Below are 23,716 nucleotides of genomic sequence, written 5' to 3'. Positions count from 1 at the left end.
TTTTCCTTGTCATTTATGCAGTTTTCTATGGCAGAAAGCATTTTATTTTCAACATATACAACGAATCTTCTACACTGTGGGCATTACTTTAGTTGTTTTCTTTACAGTCCGGCCCGGTATAATAAACTAGTGTGAGAAATATAGTCATGTCAGTTTAATTATATTTTGACCATTGATGTTTGTGTTGGTTTGCATTTCTCTGAATTTTTTACTAAACAATTCCTGTCTTTCTAAATTATTCTGTAGTGCTTTCATTCTGGATCTTTATGGTCACCCTCATTGAGGGCAGATTATTTTATATAATTTAGTGGCTTTTCTTTGTATTATAAACATGAAGTGGAAATCATTTCAGTTAGTTATTGAAAATTAATTATTATAATACCATATATACAACCATGAGCAACTCAAAAACTTTTTTTAAATGTATTTTGAATGAATATAAGTTCGAAAGGAAATATTCGTTTATCTTAAATGAATTAATTTTATTATCGTAGTAAAAGTCTGCTTGGTACTGAAATTGTAATCAGATGGTATTATGGTATAGAATGTTTGGCTGTACCGGAAACTGATACCAAGTATACAGATTTTAGTAGGGGCTCCGATATATTTTTATTTCTTTATGTACTTTAAAAGAGTGTGTGGGGAAGAAAGAATGATGCTGAAACTGTTCAGGAAGAGAAAAAGGAATTGGTTGGGTCACTGGCTGAGAAGAAACTGTCTACTGAAGGATGCACTAGAAGGAATGGTGAACTTGAGAAGAGTTCGGGACAGAAGAAGATGCCAGATGATAGACGACATTAAGATATATGGATCATATGCAGAGACCAAGGCGAAACCAGAAAATAGGAAAGATTGAAGAATGCTGGATTTGCAGTAAAAGGCCTTTGTGTGTACAGCAGTGGCGTAGCATGAAATTTTGAGCAGGGGAAGCTAATTCAAGTTGTCTTTCATGCAATATGAGAAAACGTATTACAAAAATATAGTCTTAAAATAAATAGTAGTCAATGTCAAGTCAGCAGTCGAAGATTGGTTGGAACCTCGTAAGTAACACCAATAAGGCATGACCTCAAATGGTACGTAGTAAAATATGAGTCACGGTTTACACATATCTCTAACAAATAGACACGTATACGTATAACATTAGCTGACTCCCTGTCATAGAGGAATCACGATATTAACGGTCAATAGATACAGTACGTAAGTATGCGTCTGTCTTTTGGTTGTGTCCTTCATTGGCAGCAAGTGAGTCTGTCATTTGTTTTTTAAATCACACTTTTGTTCGTAAGTCAGTCTTGATAATAGAATTGTCCTAAAAATTCAAGTAAATTTGTATCAGGAACTGTTATTTCACTCATTATTTATTATATCAGCCACAATGCACACTAACACTTCAACTGATCACAACTGACGAAAAGGGATAACTCGGAAACTACTTATTTTCAATGTCAAAGCTAGCTTCTTGATAGCCTTGCGACCAGGGTAGTTTAGTTAGAAAGGGATGGAAAATCTGCGGGGTGGGTTACACAGAAGAAACCAGTCTGCTTGGAAGCTGGTGTGTGCAGGCTTCTTGTTTACTGCTGCATCACAAATCCTCCTGAGCTGCCGCATCACAATATTTAACGCTTAAATATAATTTCTATTAAAATTAATAAATAATTTTGTCCATAGAATGCAGGTTTATTATGAAATTATTATTAACTGGGGAAGCTGAGCTTTTTAGCTTACATTGACGGTACGCCATTGGTGTACAGTAATTATGTTTTTTTTTTTTTTGAACTGCAGAGATTATTCAACGTACGAAAAATACATCCATAACGGTGAAGCACTAGTGAAGTGAGATCGACAAGAAAATCGAAGAGAACCCTTGTATACTGCTCATCTAAAAAAACTGCAACAGATGTAACCCAAGTTGAGGTTACATATGCTAGCCTATTAAAGTATGAGTCACATCCCGTGACAAAAGCGGGAGAGGTTAACTCTGAGATGCAAAATAAATAGTTATCTCTACTGTAAGAAGCTACATTTACAGAGGAAACGTTAAACTCTGTGAAGTTAATTTTGGGTTGCCAAATTAACTAAAGGAATCCAGTTATGCGACACGAATGCGTTAACTGTTCACTGAACTAACCGGTGCAGCACCACGAAACATAGAATAAAATAAAATGCTACGAAATTCACTACCGCATATAGCTATTGAGCCTTTCTCATGATAATATTTCGTCATGTGATTGCAATACTGAAAACTTCGTTTCCAGTTTTTTTTTTCGAGTAATTATATTCAGCATTGTTTAAAATACACTCGCACTAGAGATGAACAAAACTAACTGCCGCTCTCGCTCGCTGTGTTCGCTGCATTTGTCTTTCGAGTCTCGGCTCGTCATTCTCGTGCTCTTCGAGTCTCGCTCATCATTCTCGAAATAACATTTGGTCAGCGTGGAAAGATTTCGTAAGTTTGAATAACATACATAATTGAAATAAATAACATAAATGTTTAAATGAGACAAAAAGACAAAACAGAACAGTATCTTATTTATCAAAATGTTCTGGTTCTATTATATATTACCTATGGTTATATAAATAGAAAAAAAAACAGTTCTCAAATAAATTTGTATTTCTGAGAATACATAAAACATAACGTTAATACCTTTTTACTTGAGATTGCACACTTGATCTGAAACATATGAAAAGAAAATTCGTAGCCTTTTAATAAGGGCCTAGTAATAAAATAAAGACTGGGGAACTGATTATTACACACTGAAAGGTACAGAGGTTTCAAATAGGCTATGTGATTGTTTATACATATATAACACTTTCCAAAGTAGATAAAAATTCAGTCAGGTATAAACAACTGTGGAGATTCAAGGCTGCTTGACGTTCGGGACTTCTGGAGTGATCAATCTCGGCGTCTCGAAACACTCACAAGCAGTCTTTACGTCAACGACGCGACGTATGCAACATTGTCGTGCGGGTTGTCGGCTTTGCGGGCGCTGTTAGTCTTGCTTTCTCGATCGTTGTTCATCTATAACTCGCACATAGATTCATCATTGAAAGAACAGTTTACAAATGGATTTAAAACTGAAGACTATTATTATGTGTATAGGCCTACAATTAATCTCCTCAGAAATCAAGCTGTAATTACAAGAGATGTAGAGAATGTTGTTTATTTTGTAAGGGAATAGGAAGAAGGAATAGGCTATGAGGAATATGACCTCAAATTATGGGGAAAATGTGTATTAAAATGTAGGTCACCTGAAAGAATTGAGAATATGTGTTAAAATTTGACATATATTTAAATGGTAGCGTGCGAAAAGTACTTCTAACACTGACTTTTAGCTGTTTGCTTCATTCTTAATTCATTTTTAAATTGGCAATAATACGTTTTTTTTTTTTATTTAAGCATGTATTTTGCAAGTTTTAAGTACATGTTTTGTCAGTTTTAAGCACATAACTCATACAAGAATGTAGGGTAATGTTGCCTAATGCCGTAATGCCCCTAATTCCGTGATACGTTTTTTTTTTTTTCGCTGACTATCACAGGATTGAGTATCTTGCTCGAAAGTTCACCGATATCTCAAAAGTAGCTCAAAGATGCAAGAAAGATGAAAGAAGTTTCGTTTCCGATGTTTTCATATTTCTTTAAAATTTTAAGTTTTACTATGAATATCGCGATAGATATTAAAAAGATGAACAATTTATATCTTTCTCTTTTTTGCATAAAGTGAACCGTTTATTCACAAATTAATGCCACGTACGATACTAATGGTTTAGTTACAGGCAACGTACAGATAATAAAATATGAGCATTACTTTCCACACAATTCATTTTTTATTGGTTGAACTATGCGTTGTAGAAAAATATTTAATTAGAAGTATTGCTTCTATTTTATACAAAGAACCTCCTATTAAAATTTGTGCACTCGAACTCCAAACACACTGTATACGCTTTTTTCTCAGGCGAAGATTTTTTTACTTAATGTGTTTTGCTTCAATATTTTTAAATTTTGAAGAAGAACGTGAAAAATACATATTTATGGAATTTTAAGCAAATAGTTTTTTTTTCTTGGGAAAGATAAATGTGATAGCTTCCCGTTGCTTTCCGCGCACCACTCTCTCTTTCGAATCTTAAAAGATCCCAGGGGCGCCCCAGCGTGGAGGTAAGGAGAGTGGATTTGACTAATGGGGGTCTTCCGGACTTCACCGAAATTCACTTCAAATACTTGGGGTGTACTATTACGCAGTAACATGAGCTGGGTCCACACCTGTGGAGTAACGGTCAGCGCGTCTGGCCGCGAAACCAGGTGGCCCGGGTTCGAATCCCGGTCGGGGCAAGATACCTGGTTGAGGTTTTTTCCGGGGTTTTCCCTCAACCCAATACGAGCAAATGCTGGGTAACTTTCGGTGCTGGACCCCAGATTCATTTCACCGGAATTATCACCTTCATTTCATTCAGACGCTAAATAACCTGAGATGTTGATACAGCGTCGTAAAAAAATTACCCAATAATAACATGAGCTGCTGCCAAGAAGTCAAAAACGAGAATAGCAATGGCAAAGAAAGCTTTTAATAGAAAAAGGAGCATCTTCTGCGGATCTCTGGAGAAAGAACTAGTGAAGTGCTTTGTGTGGAGTGTAGCATTGTATGGAGCAGAAACATGGACATTACGACGAAGTGAAGAGAAGCGAATAGAAGCATTTCAAATGTGGAAATTTGTATGGAGAAGGTTGGAGCATGTGAAATGGACAGAGTAAGAAACGAAGCTATATTGGAAAGAATGGATGAAGAAAGAATTATGCTGAAACTGATCAGAAAGAGGAAAAGGAATTGGCTGGGCCACTGGTTGAGAAGAAACTGCCTACAGAAGGTTGCACTGGAAGGAAAGGTGAACGGGAGAAGAGTTCGTGGTAGAAGATATCAGATAACAGACGATATTAAGATATATGGATCATATGCCGAGAAAAAGAGGAAGGGAAAAAATAGAAAAGACTGGAGAATGCTGGGTTTGTAGTGAAAGACCTGCCTTTGGGCAAAACACTATGAATGAATTAAGCACATAATAAATTATCCGAGCCCTTTTTTATAACTCTGGGGATAAAGCAGGGAGATGCACTATCACCTTTACTTCTTAACTTCGCTCTAGAATATGCCATTAGGAAAGTTCAGGATAATAGACAGGGTTTTGAGTTGAATGGGTTACATCAGCTTCTTGTCTATGCGGATGACGTGAATATGCTAGGAGAAAATCCACAAACGATTAGGGAAAACCCGGAAATTCTAGTTGAAGCAAGTAAAGCGATAGGGTTGGAAGTAAATCCCGAAAAGACTAAGTATATGATTATGTCTTGTGATCAGAATATTGTACGAAATGGAACTATAAAAATTGAAGATTTATCTTTCGACGAGGTGGAAAAATTCAAATATCTTGGAGCAACAGTAACAAATATAAATGACACTCGGGAGGAAATTAAACGCAGAATAAATATGGGAAATGCGTGTTATTATTCGGTTGAGAAGCTCTTATCATCCAGTCTGCTGTCCAAAAATCTGAAAGTTAGAAATTATAAAACAGTTATATTACCGGTTGTTCTGTATGGTTGTGAAACTTGGACTCTCACTGTGAGAGAGGAACAGAGATTAAGGGTGTTTGAGAATAAGGTTCTTAGGAAAATATTTGGGGCTAAGAAGGATGAAGTTACAGGAGAGTGGAGAAAGTTACACAACGCAGAACTGCCCGCATTGTATTCAACTGACATAATTAGGAACATTAAATCCAGACGTTTGAGATGGGCAGGACATTAGCACGTATGGGCGAATCCAGAAATGCATATAGATTGTTAGTTGGGAGGCCGGAGGGAAACATACCTTTGGGGAGGCCGAGACGTAGGTGGGAAGATAATATTAAAATTGATTTGAGGGAGGTGGGATATGATGGTAGAGACTGGATTAATCTTGCTCAGGATGGGGACCGATGGCGGGCTTACGTGAGGGCGGCAATGAACCTCCGGGTTCCTTAAAAGCAAGTAAGTAAGTAAGTAGCCCATAGTCCTCTCCCCGTCGATTTATATCTCCTCCTCCTTCGAAGAGAAATATCAGAATTCGACATTGTAATAAATAATAATATAGACCTAATGTTTTCGTGCTACTCGCCATTCACATGAATCAGCATCGTGAAACAAGCTCGCGCATGCGATTGCGTTGGGCGGCAGGCGAACGTCCTCGCCTCGCGGGGAGGCCTGCGCTCGTTCAGTTCCGCCCAGAACTCGCTCCGGAGAGGAGGTGCGCGCTGCAGTGAGACATGTGCCGCTCTTGCTAGGATGTGGCTGCGCCGCGCCTCGGAGCCCGCGGCCGTCGGCCGGGAGGACAGCAGCGGGAGTGACATCGCAGTGCTGGCGGCCACCGATGACGAGGAGGAGGACGAGGGCATGGTAGGCTGCGACTTGCTTGAAAGTAATAATATACTCACGAAACCAATTTTTCAGCAATATTTTTAAATCTGTGTGTACAAGATACAAATGTATACGTACTTTCTAACCTGAAATAAATTTATTTACCGGCCTCGGAGTTCAAAACTTGGAGGCTTTCAGTTTTAGCATTGTTTGGAAATCATTGGTTCGAACCCCACCGCGAATACAGATGTTGGGTTTTCTATAACACACGATAATGGAGGTTTTTTTTACGAAAAAAAGTATAAAAATGGTATGAATTTCAGAGAAAAGTTAATTTTGAATACGAAGAATTCTTATGGAACATCAGTTACTTGAAAACATACGAGAAAATTTCTAAAAATTGGAAAGAATTGATCGGCGTACTTAACCTAAAAGTGATTAACATGTGAAATAAAGAGGTAGACCACTTAAAAATGAAGGTGAAATACACATTTCACTACACTTAGTATATCGTCGTTGTTCCTGCAATAACTTCTATGTGACATTTATCGATTTTCAGATTTTTGCTCTGTTAAATAGCTTAAATAGTGATACAGCAAATAATGAAATCTCCTATGTGTAATTATATTTCTTTCTTTCGAAAATGTATGAATTCACAATCCCCAATTTTGGATATGAAGAATTCTTATGAAACATCAGTTGACTTGAAAACATACGAGAAAATTGCTAAAAATTGGAAAGAATTGATCGGTGTAGTTAACCTAAAAGTGATTAACATGTGAAATAAAGAGGTAGACCACTTAAAAATGAAGGTGAAATACACATTTCACTTCACTTAGTATATCGTCGTTGTTCCTGCAATAACTCCTATTTGACATTCATCGATTTTCAGATTTTTGCTCTATTAAATAACTTAAATAGTGATACAGCAAATAATAAAATCTCCTATATGTAATTATATTTCTTTCTTTCAAAAAATGTATGAATTCACAATCCCCTATGGGTGAATGTTACTTATGTCCCGCCCACTATAGGAGACCTAGGCCAGTTTTACGCTACTGAAGGTTTTTTACGAAAAGAGTATAAAAATGTTATCATTTTCAGAGGAAAGTTAATTTTGAATATGAAGAATTTTTATAGAACGTCAGTTGACTTGAAAACATACGAGAAAATTGCTAAAACTTGGAAAGAATTGATCGGTGTAGTTAACCTAAAAGTGATTAACATGTGAAATAAAGAGGTAGACCACTTAAAAATGAAGGTGAAATACACATTTCACTTCACTTAGTATATCGTCGTTGTTCCTGCAATAACTCCTATGTGACATTTAACGATTTTCAGATTTTTGCTCTATTAAATAACTTAAATAGTGATACAGCAAATAATAAAATCTCCTATATGTAATTATATTCTTTTCTTTCGAAAATGTAAGAATTCACAGTCTTCTATGTACGGCTGCCATAGGATGACTTAATGTGTTTTTTTCCTCCTACTGAAAAATTGTATATTTTGCACATAGGAGTTACGAGAAAGTCTTTGGGGACTGAGACGAAGCGGGGTAATGCTGTGAATGAATGTTGATGTCATATGATATCATAAGGTCACACACGTGGTTACTCGTATCTGTATTGGCTAGCTCTCACAGCACAAATAATATTGTTACACACGTATTTATACTACCCTAGTTACAAAACTGGATCACTGTTAATCTCCTGGTCATTTAATCTCTTCATACAGGAAATAACAAATGCAGGAGAGCGCATGGTTTTTAAACTGACGTTATAACGGTAATATTATCTAACTACTTCGCTCCAATAGATGACGCAATAGTAAGCACATTCCTTTCACGGTTGATCTCCTGGTTGGAGAACAGTATTGCAGGAACAACGGCGATAGGCAAGGCATACCAAAAGCTAAACTAAGCTAACATGTCACAGATTACTATATGCAAGGCATACGAAAAGCCTGGGACTAACTTAGACCGTCATGGATTCTCGCACCGCACAACTTAGAAAGATACAAGTTGCAAGTTTCAATGTCGCGTGCTATAGAAAAGCCCGGATGTTTGTTGTTATGTGACGCCATGTGTTAGGAGAGGCGCGGCATAGTGCTTATCTCACGTTACTAGAGTCTTAATCAAATCTTACATCAGGCCGAAAAGGCCCAAAAATGAGCTAAGAGTAAAACTCCGATAGGTATACTTTCGAAATATAAAACAGGCCACCGTCGTGATTTATGAGGTTAGCAATCTGGACTCGTGCTCCGTGCCTTGTTAGGACGTGGGTTCGAATCCATTTGGTTTGATTCATTATCATCTTTTGCCTCCTAGCAGGAGTATAGGGCATCCACAAACTGTCTCCATCAAATTCTATTCTGTGTCAACTTCTTCATTTACTTCCTAATTTCCTGTAACTGTTCGTCTCCATGTTTGTTTTGACCTTCCCCTTCCCTTAAAGAGGGCGGCCGGGTAGCTCAGTTGGTGGAGCAGCTGGCTACGGACTGGAAGGTTCGCGGTTCGATCCCAGGTGGTGACAGGATTTTTTCTCGTTGCCAAACTTTCAGAACGGCCCCGAGGTTCACTCAGCCTCCTATAGAATTGAGTACCGAGTCTTTCCCGGTGGTAAAAGTCGGTCAGAGTGTGGTGCCGACCACACCACCTCATTCTAGTGCCGAAGTCATGGAAAGCATGGGGCTCTACCTCCATGCCCCCCCAAGTGCCTTCATGGCATGTTACGGGGATACCTTTACCTTTTTATCTTCCCTCATGCTTAAAAATGTTAGAATAGTAAATGAAATGCATGTTAAGAATGACAAATTACACATAAGTAAAAATATAACGTATATATCACGTAGAACCTATAAATCTTGACTATAAATTATATTAACTTCGTACCTTAGAAATTCCATAACCAAATCATCCTGAGTGGAAAAATATTATTATGACATTGGATATTCCATGTTGGTTCAATGAATAGCACATTGGTAATATTTAATGGGTTGTTTTACGACGCTTTATCAACTGCTATGGTTATGTAGCATCTGAGTGAGATGAAGGTGATAATGCAGGCGAAATGAGTCCAGGGTCCAGCGCCGAAAGTTACACAGCATTTGCTCTTAATGAGTTGAGGGAAAACCCCGGAAAAAACTCAACCAGGTAACTTGTCCCAACCAGGACTTGAATCCGAGCCTGCTCGTTTCAAAGTCAGGCATGCTAACCGTTCGTGGACAGCACACTGGTAATAAAATTGGTACCTACATATCGTATATATTTCAGAGTATTAGAAAATGAGTACTTGATCGTTGTCGATATAATTTTCCTAGAGAGTGGGAGAATTTTTCCTTCTCAGTTAAACCCTTCAATATTCATTCTAGGGCTACGATTTTGATGACCTATAAATCATGAAAAAATGTCCTAAACGATGCATTTATGATCTAAAATTCTTCCAAAAAATGCACTTAAAATGCCCTAAAATTGATCTTACTTAATTGGCTTAGTAGAAAAAGAGGTTTCGGACTACTTAATATTTAGACTAGTAATTAAATTAAATTCTAATACCAACATTTAAGTTTATTTAATTCTACATAATTTTTTCTAAGTAGTACACTTTAATTAATTATTTTACTTGATGTAGTTCCATATAGTCCACCACAAGGCCACTCTTATCCGGAATTAGCAGGTATAGAAGAGTCTATATTAAAGGAGTAGTTGGACTGATCCATTACATGGGGTGAACTACGTTAAAATGGCAGTATTTGTGTAGAAAAACGATTAAAATATTATAACAAATAATGGGTATTAATGGACAAAATATGTAGAGAAAAAATCGAAGGATATAAACATTATTTTACATTACCTAATAATGGGGATTTATGGCCAAAATTAAATGGAAAATGCCTAAAAAATTACCGAATAAAACAAAAGATGCTCTGAGTTGAAACAGGCAAAAAATGCAAAAAAAAAATGCCCTAACAAATACGTCTTAAAACATTCAGTTGATCACATAACATATAAATACTAAAGCAGCTATGTTTCTGGCTTACTAAAAAAAAGATGCAATTTCATCAAAATCCTAGCCCTATTCATTACTGAATGCTGGGAACAGCCACGTTCTGACCGTGGGTTGTTTTAAAAGCCTATAGGTATTTGCACATACGGAAACCACATAATACGCTCATATGTCGCCGGCCAAGCCACAGTCCAGTTATAAATTACTTATTCACTGCTGATGAAATATAGACTACAGGACGTTTCGACAGTTGCATATATCTTCGTCTTCACGTGACGGGGAGAGGGAAGGGGTCACTGCTCGTTGGAAATATTGCACTTGACCGATCGACGACTGAGAATTACGAAGCCCATAGAGCTGTTGTGTGTAACAAATTAGAACACATTACCGTCGTTTGAAGTCCAACCTGTGGTTCGTTGTTTCTCTACCACAGATTGAGCTGCTGTGGATGTCATTGGTGAATATCAGTGATTGATTACGTTAGAATGGACTGAAGGTTAGAGATATAGGGAAGAAACTAGAATTGTCTGCAGGCTTTTATTCGGAAATCCGAAAAGAATAGACTTTGACTCAACAGTAGCATTCACGAGAACTTGAAATGGGCTGAAGCTAAGTTTGTAACTTGATCGAAATAACCTGTGCAAACTCTATAGATTGGGCTTGTATGGGGATTTCTGTGAGATTTTTTTAAGATGTCACAAATTTGCACGAATATCATACATGATTTCTGTTTTGAATACAAAGCAAGGTATCCAATAATAATGATAATATAATAACAGTAATAATGATGATATTATTATCATCATCATCACCATCATCGTCATGATGTAGCTTCCAAGGAGTTGGACCACAGATTGGCCCATTCCGGTCTCATTAGAAGTTGAGAAGTCTCTTCATTGGTGTTCCAGGGTTTCTTGTACAAGCCGGGGTGTAATTTTTAGTGACCTAGGATATCTGTTGACATGAACAAATTTTAAATTAGCTATAAGTCAAAGACTGATGTCATTCTACATTCTTCCAAAATGTCTATTATATATATATATATATATATTTTTTTTTTGTAGTCGTTCCATTTATAATCTGTTGTGCTTCTTACATATTTCATTTCTGCCGCAGTTATTCTTGATTTATCTTTTGCCTTGATTGTCCAGTTTTCACATTCGAAACAGAATGGAAAATTTTGAAACGAGTCTTATTAATAACTTAGGCATTTGAAACTCTTGGGATATAATTCATCTCCGGTTATTATTATTATTATTATTATTATTATTATTATTATTATTATTATGTTATATTATATTATGATGTATTGTATTATATTGTATTATATTGTATTATATTATATTATATTATATTATATTATATTATATTATATTATATTATATTATATTATATTATATTATATTATATTATATTATTTTTTTCCTTTATTGTGCTAAAACAGCATGTTCCATTGCATACAAGATTTGCAATACTACATGCTATGTTTGTTACATATTTCATAGTTCATAGTTGATATTCATATAGCAGTACATTATTGCAATATACAGAGTCGGTTAAAATAGATATTACAATCCAAAAATTAAAATAAATAAAAAAAATTATCTACTCTACACAATATATGATCAACTAGCCAATTATAGATCTTATGCTTAAGTACATTACAAATCCACAATTAATTAATACATTACAAATACACATTACAAATCCACAATTAAATTATCTATGTACTATATAGAATCAATCCGCTCGCCATTTACAAAGCTTATGCCTAAATGCATTATAAGAAAAATTTTGTACAAATGTTGCAATATTACATACTATGTTTATATTATTAATCGAATTTGATATATGTAAAATAGTTCATAGTTATCTAGCAATACACTATTGTAATAGATAGAATCAAATTTAAATTATACCTTACAAATCCAAAATTTAACATGCATTAAAAATCCACAATTTAAATTGTACCTTACAAATTCACAATTTAAAATATTATACATTACAAATCCACAATTTAAATTGCACCTTACAAATTCACAATTAAAATATTATACATTACAAATCCACAAATTTAAATAAAATTTTCTACTCTATATAATGGATGATAAGCTAGCCAATTATAAGGCTTATGCTTAAATACATTACAAGATAACGTTGTACAAGTGTTTTAATATATTTATATGCTATTTTTACGTTACATACATGTTCACACTCATTTAACAATACACTATTGCAATAGACGGAGTCATATTTGAATTGTACATCACAGATCCACAATTTAAAATCTTATAATTGTATGCTTGTTTGGATTCATGTTTACAATGTTATATTATAATGTATTATATTATATTATATTATATTATATTATATTATATTATATTATATTATATTATATTATAATGTAGTCGACCTGGTTGGCTAGTTGGTATAGCGCTGGCCTTCTATGCCCAAGGTTGCGGGTTCGATCCCGGGCCAAGGTCGATGGCATTTAAGTGTGTTTAAATGCGACAGGCTCATGTCAGTAGATTTACTGGCATGTGAAAGAACTCCTGCGGGACAAAATTCCGGCACATCCGGCGACGCTGATATAACCTCTGCAGTTGCGAACGTCGTTAAATAAAACATATTTTTTATTATAATGTATTATATATTATATTATATTATATTATATTATATTGTACTATAATGTATTATATTATATTATATTATATTATATTATATTATATTATATTGTACTATAATGTATTATATTATATTATATTATATTATATTATATTATATTATATTATATTATATTATATTATATTATATTGTACTATAATGTATTATATTATATTATATTATATTATATTATATTATATTATATTATATTATATTGTACTATAATGTATTATATTATATTATATTATATTATATTATATTATATTATATTATATTATATTGTACTATAATGTATTATATTATATTATATTATATTATATTATATTGTACTATAATGTATTATATTATATTATATTATATTATATTATATTATATTGTACTATAATGTATTATATTATATTATATTATATTATATTGTACTATAATGTATTATATTATATTATATTATATTATATTATATTATATTATATTGTACTATAATGTATTATATTATATTATATTATATTATATTATATTATATTATATTGTACTATAATGTATTATATTATATTATATTATATTATATTATATTATATTATATTATATTGTACTATAATGTATTATATTATATTATATTATATTATATTATATTATATTATATTATATTATATTGTACTATAATGTATTATATTATATTATATTATATTATATTATATTATATTATATTATATTATATTGTACTATAATGTATTATATTATATTATATTATATTATATTATATTATATTATATTATATTGTACTATAATGTATTATATTGTACTATAATGTATTATATTATATTATATTATATTATATTATATTATATTATATTATATTGTACTATAATGTATTATATTATATTATATTATATTATATTATATTATATTGTACTATAATGTATTATATTATATTATATTATATTATATTATATTATATTATATTATATTATATTGTACTATAATGTATTATATTATATTATATTATATTGTATTATATTATATTATATTATATTATATTATATTATATTGTACTATAATGTATTATATTATATTATATTATATTATATTATATTATATTATATTATATTATATTATATTATATTATATTATATTGTACTATAATGTATTATATTATATTATATTATATTATATTATATTGTATTATATTATATTATATTACTCTTGTGTTTGTTGCTATAGTGCCAAGGCTAACAAGACTTGTTTACTCTTAATCTTCTTGCCTCCTTTATGCTTGGATGGCGTGCATGCACGGTGCCTTATCATTCCCTAGCTTGGAGTTCATCTATGTGCCCTTGGGGAAATGGAAATTTGAGATACTTTCTTGGCAAGTGACACTGTAGATACTTGGAAATTATGTATAAATTACGTTAGAAGGAAAATGGGATCAGTGTTAATCCTTAAAATGCGTGCATTTTCGAGGTAGTATTGATTTCTTTGTAGCAAATTTAGTGAAAGTTTTGGAGAAAAAGTATACAGTATGCTGTTCTGTTAGTTATAAAGTGATGAGGAAAACAACAGTACAATATCTTTTGCTGTTTTAAAGGGATGATAGCAACATTCAGATGGATTAGAGGGAAGGGGAGGCTGAATTAATTTCCCTGAGGGCTGAATTTAGAGACGGGTTTTGCAGGAGAGCTTTGTAGAACGTTGAATTCTTGAAAACCATTACTATATTATGTTCCCGTGTAAAAATACACTTAACTATTCATATGCGCAAATAATAGTACCACTTTATTATTATTATTATTATTATTATTATTATTATTATTATTATTATTATTATTAGTATTATTGCTATTTGGGATTACTCCTTCCCTTGAACTGTTTTTCAAACAGCTTATCAATATTGAAATAATATTAATAATAATAATAATAATAATAATAATAATAATAATAATAATAATGTTTTATTTTCGCTGGCAGAGTTAAGGCCATAAGGCCTTCTCTTCCACTCAACCAGCCTTAATCAATACAATACATAAATTTAAATTACAAATATTTTCACTACACTTAAAAGGTTCTCCAGCAATAATCTTCACTACACATTTATTTAAATTTAGATAAATCTATAAGGTAAAGTAGTAACTTAATTTATGAGCTAATTTAATTCAATGAATTATAATTACGGTAATTTAATATTTGAGATAGCTACTAAAATGATGAAAATTAATTTAATATAAGCTTACTAGGACTATGTTACAGGGAGAATATATATATTTCTATTTCTGTAATGAGAATATTAATGTAATTGCCATTAGAGGTTTTGTAAATCTATTTAGAGAAATTAAAGATAATAATAAGAATGGACAGATGTTAGTTTCATTATAAGTAACATATTAATCAGCAATTCATCTGTTTAGTAAGACTTTATGTAATTTTGACCTAAATGAAGCTATTGTCCAACAACCCCTTATATCACTCGGAAGCGAGTTCCAATTTCTAGCAACTGAAACTGTATAGGATGAAGAATATAAAGATGTCTTGTGGTAGGGTATAATGAGTAAATTGTTATAATGAGATCTTGTACTTAGCTGATGATATGCGGATAAATTTTGAAAACGAGAAGCCAAATATATTGGGGTAGCGGTGCGCAGAATTTGAAATAAGAGAACAAGAGAATGCAGGGCTCGTCGATCGCTTAGCCTTAGCCAAGACAGATAATAATAATAATAATAATAATAATAATAATAATAATCTGTTGGCACTTTGAAATACGGCTGAGAGGTATACCTCATTCAAATGATATAAACTTTTGCACAGTGTTGCATGCGTTTAGAATATATACTTATATATACTGTGTATATATATTTGTAGCTTCTTGACTCGGTAGTTATCCAATTTCTTGCATGTGGCACCAATATAATTATTCAGTTTGTTTTCACCGATAAGTTTCTGTGCGTTCTTAACTGTGACTAATTGTAAATATTTTTGTACAATTGAATTTAATAAACAGCATGATATTGTACTTAATACAGTAAGATATTCATATAATAGCACTATGTAGAGTCCATCTATAGTGAGTTATTGTACGTAACTGGATCCCAATACAGCAGGTTTAATAAATATAATGTAGTGCTACTTCTGGTTTATGTTCATAATATGGCTAAGGTTGGATAAGAAGCGTGATTTCTTTTCAAACTCAGTATCTATTCCCAAACATACAATTTGCTAATGCTCCTTATTTAAAAAAATCAATTAAAAATACTGTTTAGAGAGAAAATTTAAAGTTCCAATTATTGTGATATCTGTGTTTTTTCTTTTTTTCCTTCTTTTACTTTTTATTCTGTTGTTTCATAAAATGTTTTAAAATTCGTGAAATGCCCCCTGAGCACGAGTATGTAACTTTTTGTAGGGGTGCTAGAGTGATTATATAAAAATAGTATGTATCTTTGTTCTAGCATTAAAATATTATTATTATATTATTCTCAATATTATTATTATTATTATTATTATATTATTCTCAATATTATTATTATTATTATTATTATTATTATATTATTCTCATTATTATTATTATATTATTCTCATTATTATTATTATTATTATTATTATTATTATTATTATTATTATTAGTATATTATTCTCAATATTATTATTTTCATTATTATTATTATTCTCATTATTATTATTATTATTATTCTCATTATTATTATTCTCGGTAATATTATTATTATTATTATTATTATTCTCATTATTATTATTATTCTCAATATTATTATTCTCATTATTATTATTATTATTATTATTATTATTATTATTATTCTCATTATTATTATTATTATTATTATTATTATTATTATTATTCTCAGTATTATTATTATTGTCATTATTATTATTATTATTAATTATTTGTCCTTTTTTTTTCTCTTGCATTTGGTCAATTGATTAAGGTAGACTATTCCATTATTTCAATTATCTCATTGTACTAAATTTATAATTTTATAATTATTATTTATCAGTGATTGATGTAGACTATTATATTGTTTGTATTTCATCTCATTGCCATTTTCTATCATTCATTCTCATCATCATTTGTTGTTTTGTTCTGTTTTATGTTTTTGTTATATCTGTGCTGAACTGTAATTGGCCACTGGCTGTTGTACAGCACATTAAATAAATAAATAAATAAATAAATTATTATTATTCTCATTATTATTATTATTATTATTATTATTCTCATTATTATTATTATTCTCATTATTATTATTTTATTCTCATTATTATTATTATTCTCAGTATTATTATTATTCTTATTATTATTATTCTCAGTATTATTATTATTCTTATTATTATTCTCATTATTATTATTATTATTGTCATTATTATTATTATTATTATTATTATTATTCTCATTATTATTATTCTCATTATTATTATTATTATTATTATTATTCTCAATATTATTATTCTCATTATTATTATTATTATTATTCTCATTATTATTATTATTCTCATTATTATTATTATTATTATTGTCATTATTATTATTATTATTATTATTATTATTATTATTATTATTATTATTATTATTATTATTTTGTTTAGTCAACTGTCCGAAGACAGGTTTGAACCTCATGAGTAACACCAATAAGGCTTCACTCATGAGGCAACTAGGCCAGGAAATAATAGGGTAGGGTGGCCAGTTCCTTTCCTCCTCCATTGCATACAGCGCCGACTAGCTACATATTACATTAGTGAGAGTTCAGATGCATACAAATAATTGTTCTTCCTCTGACACATATCGTCAAGTGAGATGTACTGCCTGATAATAGATGTACATATCAGCCAGAACCTCAATCAGAAGTATATTATTATTTTGTTATTATTATTATTATTATTATTATTATTATTATTATTATTATTATTATTATTATTATTATATAATGAATCTCGTGCACAGTTTACTAAGTGAAATGTTTTGTTATTGTCTTCAGTTTTTTCATTGATTTATTTTAAGAAGTGTACGGGTGCATCTCGTTTATAAATACAGTAATTTGTTTCACGATTTTATATTGATTAGTTAATTATTTTCACAAGTACACTTGATTTAGAATCTGATACGTAGATTTTTCTAGATTGTCTATAACATAATGGGATTGATGGATAAAACAATAATATAATTATTCTAGATTCATTACTGGATCCATGTAAATGAACGTATAAAATTAAGATCAAAATCACAACTACATATTGTAACCTCAGATCGAATAAAATCTTAAATCGAACTATAACCCACAATCCTTCGGGCCATCTACATCTAATTAATTTTATTCAGAACATCTTGTGCATTTCTGGTGCTGGGTTGCTCTTGTGTGCGGTCCCGCGCAAAGCTCCCACGCTCTTAAAACTGTTTGTTGAGAATAGCGAGTAGTTGAAACTGAGCCTTATGTAATCTACTGGATTCTTCCGTCAGTTCGTTCATGTTCAGTCCTAATATCTTTTTAAACGTCTCATTTAGATTCCTTCCAGTTCATATTAACCTACTTAATTACAGTAATGCGTAAAATCTGAAATCAGCAATACCGTGTTGTTATTATTATTATTATTATTATTATTATTATTATTATTATTATTATTATTATTATTATTTTATCAACTTGTAAGGATGGACCTTTTACTCTTACCGTCTTCATTCCTGTAAAGTTGTTCTAGGCATTATTAAGTAGCGGGATTCCCTGGCCCCGATCATGTAATTACCGTGTCGCAAGCCTTCCGACAAGACGGTGCATCTCGGACAGCATAGGGACACATCCCTTTATTCAGAGAAGATACAGTTCGACTTCCCTACCAGGACTTGACCACGGGTCCTCTGAATTTAGGTCCGGAAATTTCGATGGTGTTCGGGTAAAGGTAATTTTTGTACAAATGAAGTTTTGTACCTCAGGTGAATTCACAAGTTAAATTCTACAAGTGAGTGTGCAAAAAACAGTTTTGATATGAATTAAAATTAAATCTCGGACCCTAGAGACGAGAATTCCATGCAAATGCATGTTTTTATAGGAACATAGGACATAGCTCAAACTTGGTGTTTATGCATTTCATTAATTTCTGATTCCAAATATAATAATAATAATAATAATAATAATGGCTTTATTTAATCTGGTAGAGTTAAGGCCGTAAGGCCTTCTCTTACACTCAACTAGGATTAAAACTTGCTTACATAGTTGACCATACAACTGAATCGGATTTAAGTAATTACATACTGATACGATTTAGGTACATAATGAGATCAAAAGAGGTAGTTACATAAAAATTTACCTCATAAAATAAAAATAAACACAGTGGAATACATATTAATGTTGTTAGAATCAAATACGAATCATACAAAATCAGAAGCCGATAATTCAATAAAATGTACACAATAAAAATAAAAATAAACACATTGGAATACATATTAGTATTAGGTTACAAGTAAGTAGGATTCACATAATTAAACCAGAAGCCGACAATTGAATAAAATGTACACAATAAAAAATAATAGACTAATAATAAAAAACAACACAGTGGTATACATATTGGTGTTAAGTGATAAATAAACACGATATGTACATTTCTTCCGTGCATATTTGCATGTTTTGGATTTTTTGGGGATAAAAACATGCATAATGCGTATTTAAACCATTTTTAGCTTAATCATGTATATAATATACATTATATTCAGTTTAAATGCATGTTTTAATGGTTCTGATTGGACACCTCAGTTTTCCGATTGTTATGTCACTTATTTTAGCTTAAGGAATCAGGATTGAAGAAGGAAAAGAAAAAAAAAACTAAATAATAGAAAAATGTTCATTCAAGTTTGCACCCATAACTTCTTGCTATGTAGAGAGGTCGAAAACACATTGACTGACAAGCGCAGAAACCTCACAGAAACAAATTTATAAATGATGTTAGTTGTTAACAGCAAAAAGAAAAAAAAAAAAAAAGTGAAATGAAATAAGAAATTTGGAACACAAATTAAAGTGCATAATTTAATATATTTTCCACTTGATCGTACATGTTTCATAGTTTGATAGTGCATGAATGCATGCATATTTTGGGATTTTATAGGGCATGAAATTCTCGCCTCTACGTTATTGCGAATAATTTTCTGCACAAATAAAACACATCAAACGCTACCAGCGCTATACCAACTGAGCTACTGACATCCTAAGCAGGCCTCTATGTAGATTCTTTCCACTCACTTTGATACCCTTTCATGGGTGTTGTTAATTTAATACATCCAATTATTTTTCAAGTCTCTTCAGTTGCTTCTTAGGAATTCTTACAAACGTAATCTGAACGGTCTCTGACCTTCAGTTATCCTGTGATCTTGATGTCCGTGTTTCGCTGGCATATTTGACAACTGGTTTTGACAACATATTGTATAATATTTATTGTACATCTCTCCTAATGTTGGTCCCAGAATACCTTTGAATGCAACCATTCGACCTGCTGTAACGGGAGATGTTTAGTTGTATATGTCAGCATTCATTTCTATTTTGGATGTTTCACAATCTAGATATTTGGAGTCCGTTACTTGTTAAATATTCTTATATCAATACTTTCTTTTTCAGTTTTTAATTTTAACTCCTCATAGCAAGGCTATAGGATTTGTTTCGTTGTAAGTGATCTTCATGTTATAAGCCTTTGTGATTTCGTTTAGAGTTATTGAAGACTGAATAGTTGCTATTATGCGTGGAATGTTTGAGGAAAACATTTCTCTTGTTCAGCTTTTCCAGTTGATGCGCCACCACACATGAATGGAGGAGGTTCTTTTATGTATGCATATATGAGAAGTTCAAGTTAATCATTGTTATAGATTTTTTTTATTAATTTGTCATACAGAATAATATCTGTAATATTGACAATTAATATTAATTGTCAATATTACAGATATTATTCTGTATGACAAATTAATAAAAAATCTATAATATTCTCATAGCTGCAGTGCATATGTCTGTACAGATTACTGTGCACTTAACTGCGGAATCCCGGCCAAACAAATCACTCAGCTGAGTGCGCTCCTAATATAATGGCAGTTGACATTGGACATACACGTCAACATATATGCCTAACTTGGAGTCATGCCACAAAGGGAAACACTGAAGGAGGAAGGTTCGGTCCGGTGCTGTGGATTGAATTCGGCGTAGCTCAGTGATCAGAGCGCTTGGTACGTAGAACCAAGGACCCGGGTTCGATCCCCGGCGCCGGAGCGAATTTTTCTCCTCAAATATTAAACACTGTTGCCAAGCATCTTATCCTTCTCGCGATTGTCTTCAGAGTACAAGAATAAAATCCGGAATGGTGCTTTAAATTTGCGATTGCCTTCCACATCTCTTTTATTTTTTAACTCTGTCATTGTAATAAGTATGTAGAAAAAATATTGGGAAAACTGAAAAAAATAAAACAAAATAAAAAAGACACGTTTTCAGGATTCGTGATACCGAATAATTGTTAATGGAATATCGGCTATTTACAAGAATTTTTTTCTGTACGATTGTCGAAGTTTAGTATTTAATATCAGTTCATCTGCAGATCGTGTGCATTAAATATCATTATAATAAAAATGTTATTTGAACTACATTTCCAAAAATGGCGACTTACACAAAATTGGCTCTCACAGTCTTCTTGCATAACAAAGCCAAAATAAAACGGTGTAAATTATGCCCACAATCGAAATTTTCATCGGAAAAACATTTTAGAGCTTAGGACAAGAGTTGTGTGAGCTGTATACAGTACATTATTTCTGAAAATTTGTATAATTCTGGTTGTCAAGAATATTAAGTAAGATACGGCATATGTGCTTAGAGAGCTTTATCATTTGTATTACATATAATATTAACTTTTTATGCCGGTTAGTGGACAAAGTTGTATTACGTTTCTGGCTGAAGGTTGGCGTGGAGTTTGTTGCAGATCTGCAGAGGAGGGATTAGAACAGATAGGCCTAGAGAACTCAGCAGATGAAATCTTGTTACATTATAAAAGAAGTTAAATCTTTTATAATTTGACGTTGGTTAAGTTGTCAAATGCATACTTGTAATAGCAACTTTATTTTTGCTGTATATAACGAAAAAATGTGCATCTTGATTACACAACTTTTAACACTATATCACTTCGGCAAACGTATTATTTGTCTTTATTGTGTTAAATTTTATATTACCTTGTTAACATGTTTCATCCTGCTGTTGGCCATCTTCAGAACTAGTTGTTGCTGGTCTTGGCGCCTTTTGTTTTGTTTCCTGTGGGGGTGTGTTTGTATAGTGTAATGTGGAGTCAAAGAGTTTGTGTGTTCTGAAATTGAGTTGTGTGTTGAGAATTTCACAAAAACACATCCAAATGAAATTCTCAACTGAATTTCAGAACACACACACTCTTTGACTCCACATTACACTACACAAACACACCCCCACAGGAAACAAAACGAAAGGCGCCAAGACCAGCAACAACCAGTTCTGAAGATGGCAAATACCAGGCTGAAACATGTTAACAGGGTAATATAAAATTTAACACAAGAAAGACAAATACAGTAGAACCTCGATTTTCCGTTACTCTATTAACCGATTGATGGATTGTCAGACTGTTTTTTTTATCTCGCTCCTTTTTTTTTGCTGCAGAAAAAATATGAAGTACTGTACATTATATTAGTATGAATTTTTTCTACAGAGAGTTTTTTACAAACTTTTACTCTAATACAGTATGGTTTATTCTTCGAGGGGCCTAAATTCTATGCAAAATGCTTTCCACAGGTGTCAAAGAAAAGGAGATGTGCTACGATAAATAGTGCAAGTAACTGAGTGGTTTAAGAAAAGAGAAACTATGGTTCATCTCGCATCAGAATACGAAATAGGAATTACAACTGTGCACGATTTAATTAAAAACAAAATAATATAAAGTGTAATAAGTATGTGAATCTACACCATGAGACCTGTACTATTCCTGTCTTTTCACAGACAGTCGTCATAAGGAGTTTCCTTGGCTCTTACAAATCCGTCATTGAAAACCAGACTTAAATTAGTGAACTTCTGAGTCACTATCTGGCATGTTAAAAACACAAGACCACGGAGGGAATTAGGAAACTGTATTATGCACTTAATTTATGAAAACTTTATATGGTACGGATTATCCGATTTTTTCGATTATCCGTTCACTCCACACCCTTCATTACCACGGATAATAGAGGTTCTACTGTAATACTTTTTCCGAAAAAAAAGCATAATTTAATGTGGGCCATTTTTTTATTATTTACTAAACGTACCCGTGCGCTCCGCTGCACCCGTTAGAAATAAATATAAAGTAATTACATAACTAAAATAGGACATTTGATCCAGGGAACATTCGTGTTTGATAGAATGATAAATCGTTTATTATGTTACTTAATTTAAATTGTATTAAAAAAATTAAAATGCGATCAATTTGATCCAGAGACCACTCATTTGGTCATAAAATTTATTTTAGGAAATACAGGAAACGAATGCCTATCAAGTTTTCTGAGCATAAGAAGCTATTTTAATCTTACTTGTCCTCGATTCACTCAGAAGTTACTGTAATAACATTATAGCATTATGTCCATCTAGAGAAACTACACTTTCCAATGGTGAATTAATAATTAATTATACAAATCGGTTAATTTAGCTTCCGACAT

General features: G+C 31.8%; 1 protein-coding gene across 6 annotated transcripts in view; it reads left to right on the top strand.

The window, feature by feature from the left end:
- Positions 1 to 23,716, top strand: part of pico — a 405,804-nt gene that overhangs the window by 312,153 nt on the left and 69,935 nt on the right. The window contains exon 1 of one of the 6 annotated variants that reach the window (XM_069844301.1): positions 6,237 to 6,421. The exons of the other annotated variants lie outside the window; for them this stretch is intronic. Coding sequence (XP_069700402.1) covers positions 6,311 to 6,421 — 111 coding nt within the window. The 5' untranslated portion in view covers positions 6,237 to 6,310. Of the gene's footprint in view, positions 1 to 6,236; positions 6,422 to 23,716 lie in introns of those variants that run through there. 6 annotated transcript variants of the gene reach the window in all.

This window comes from Periplaneta americana, chromosome 13, assembly GCF_040183065.1.
Source record: "Periplaneta americana isolate PAMFEO1 chromosome 13, P.americana_PAMFEO1_priV1, whole genome shotgun sequence".
NCBI lineage: Eukaryota > Metazoa > Arthropoda > Insecta > Blattodea > Blattidae > Periplaneta > Periplaneta americana.
The sequence above is the reverse complement of the archived record's forward strand: the minus strand, read 5'-3'. Positions and strand labels throughout refer to the sequence as shown.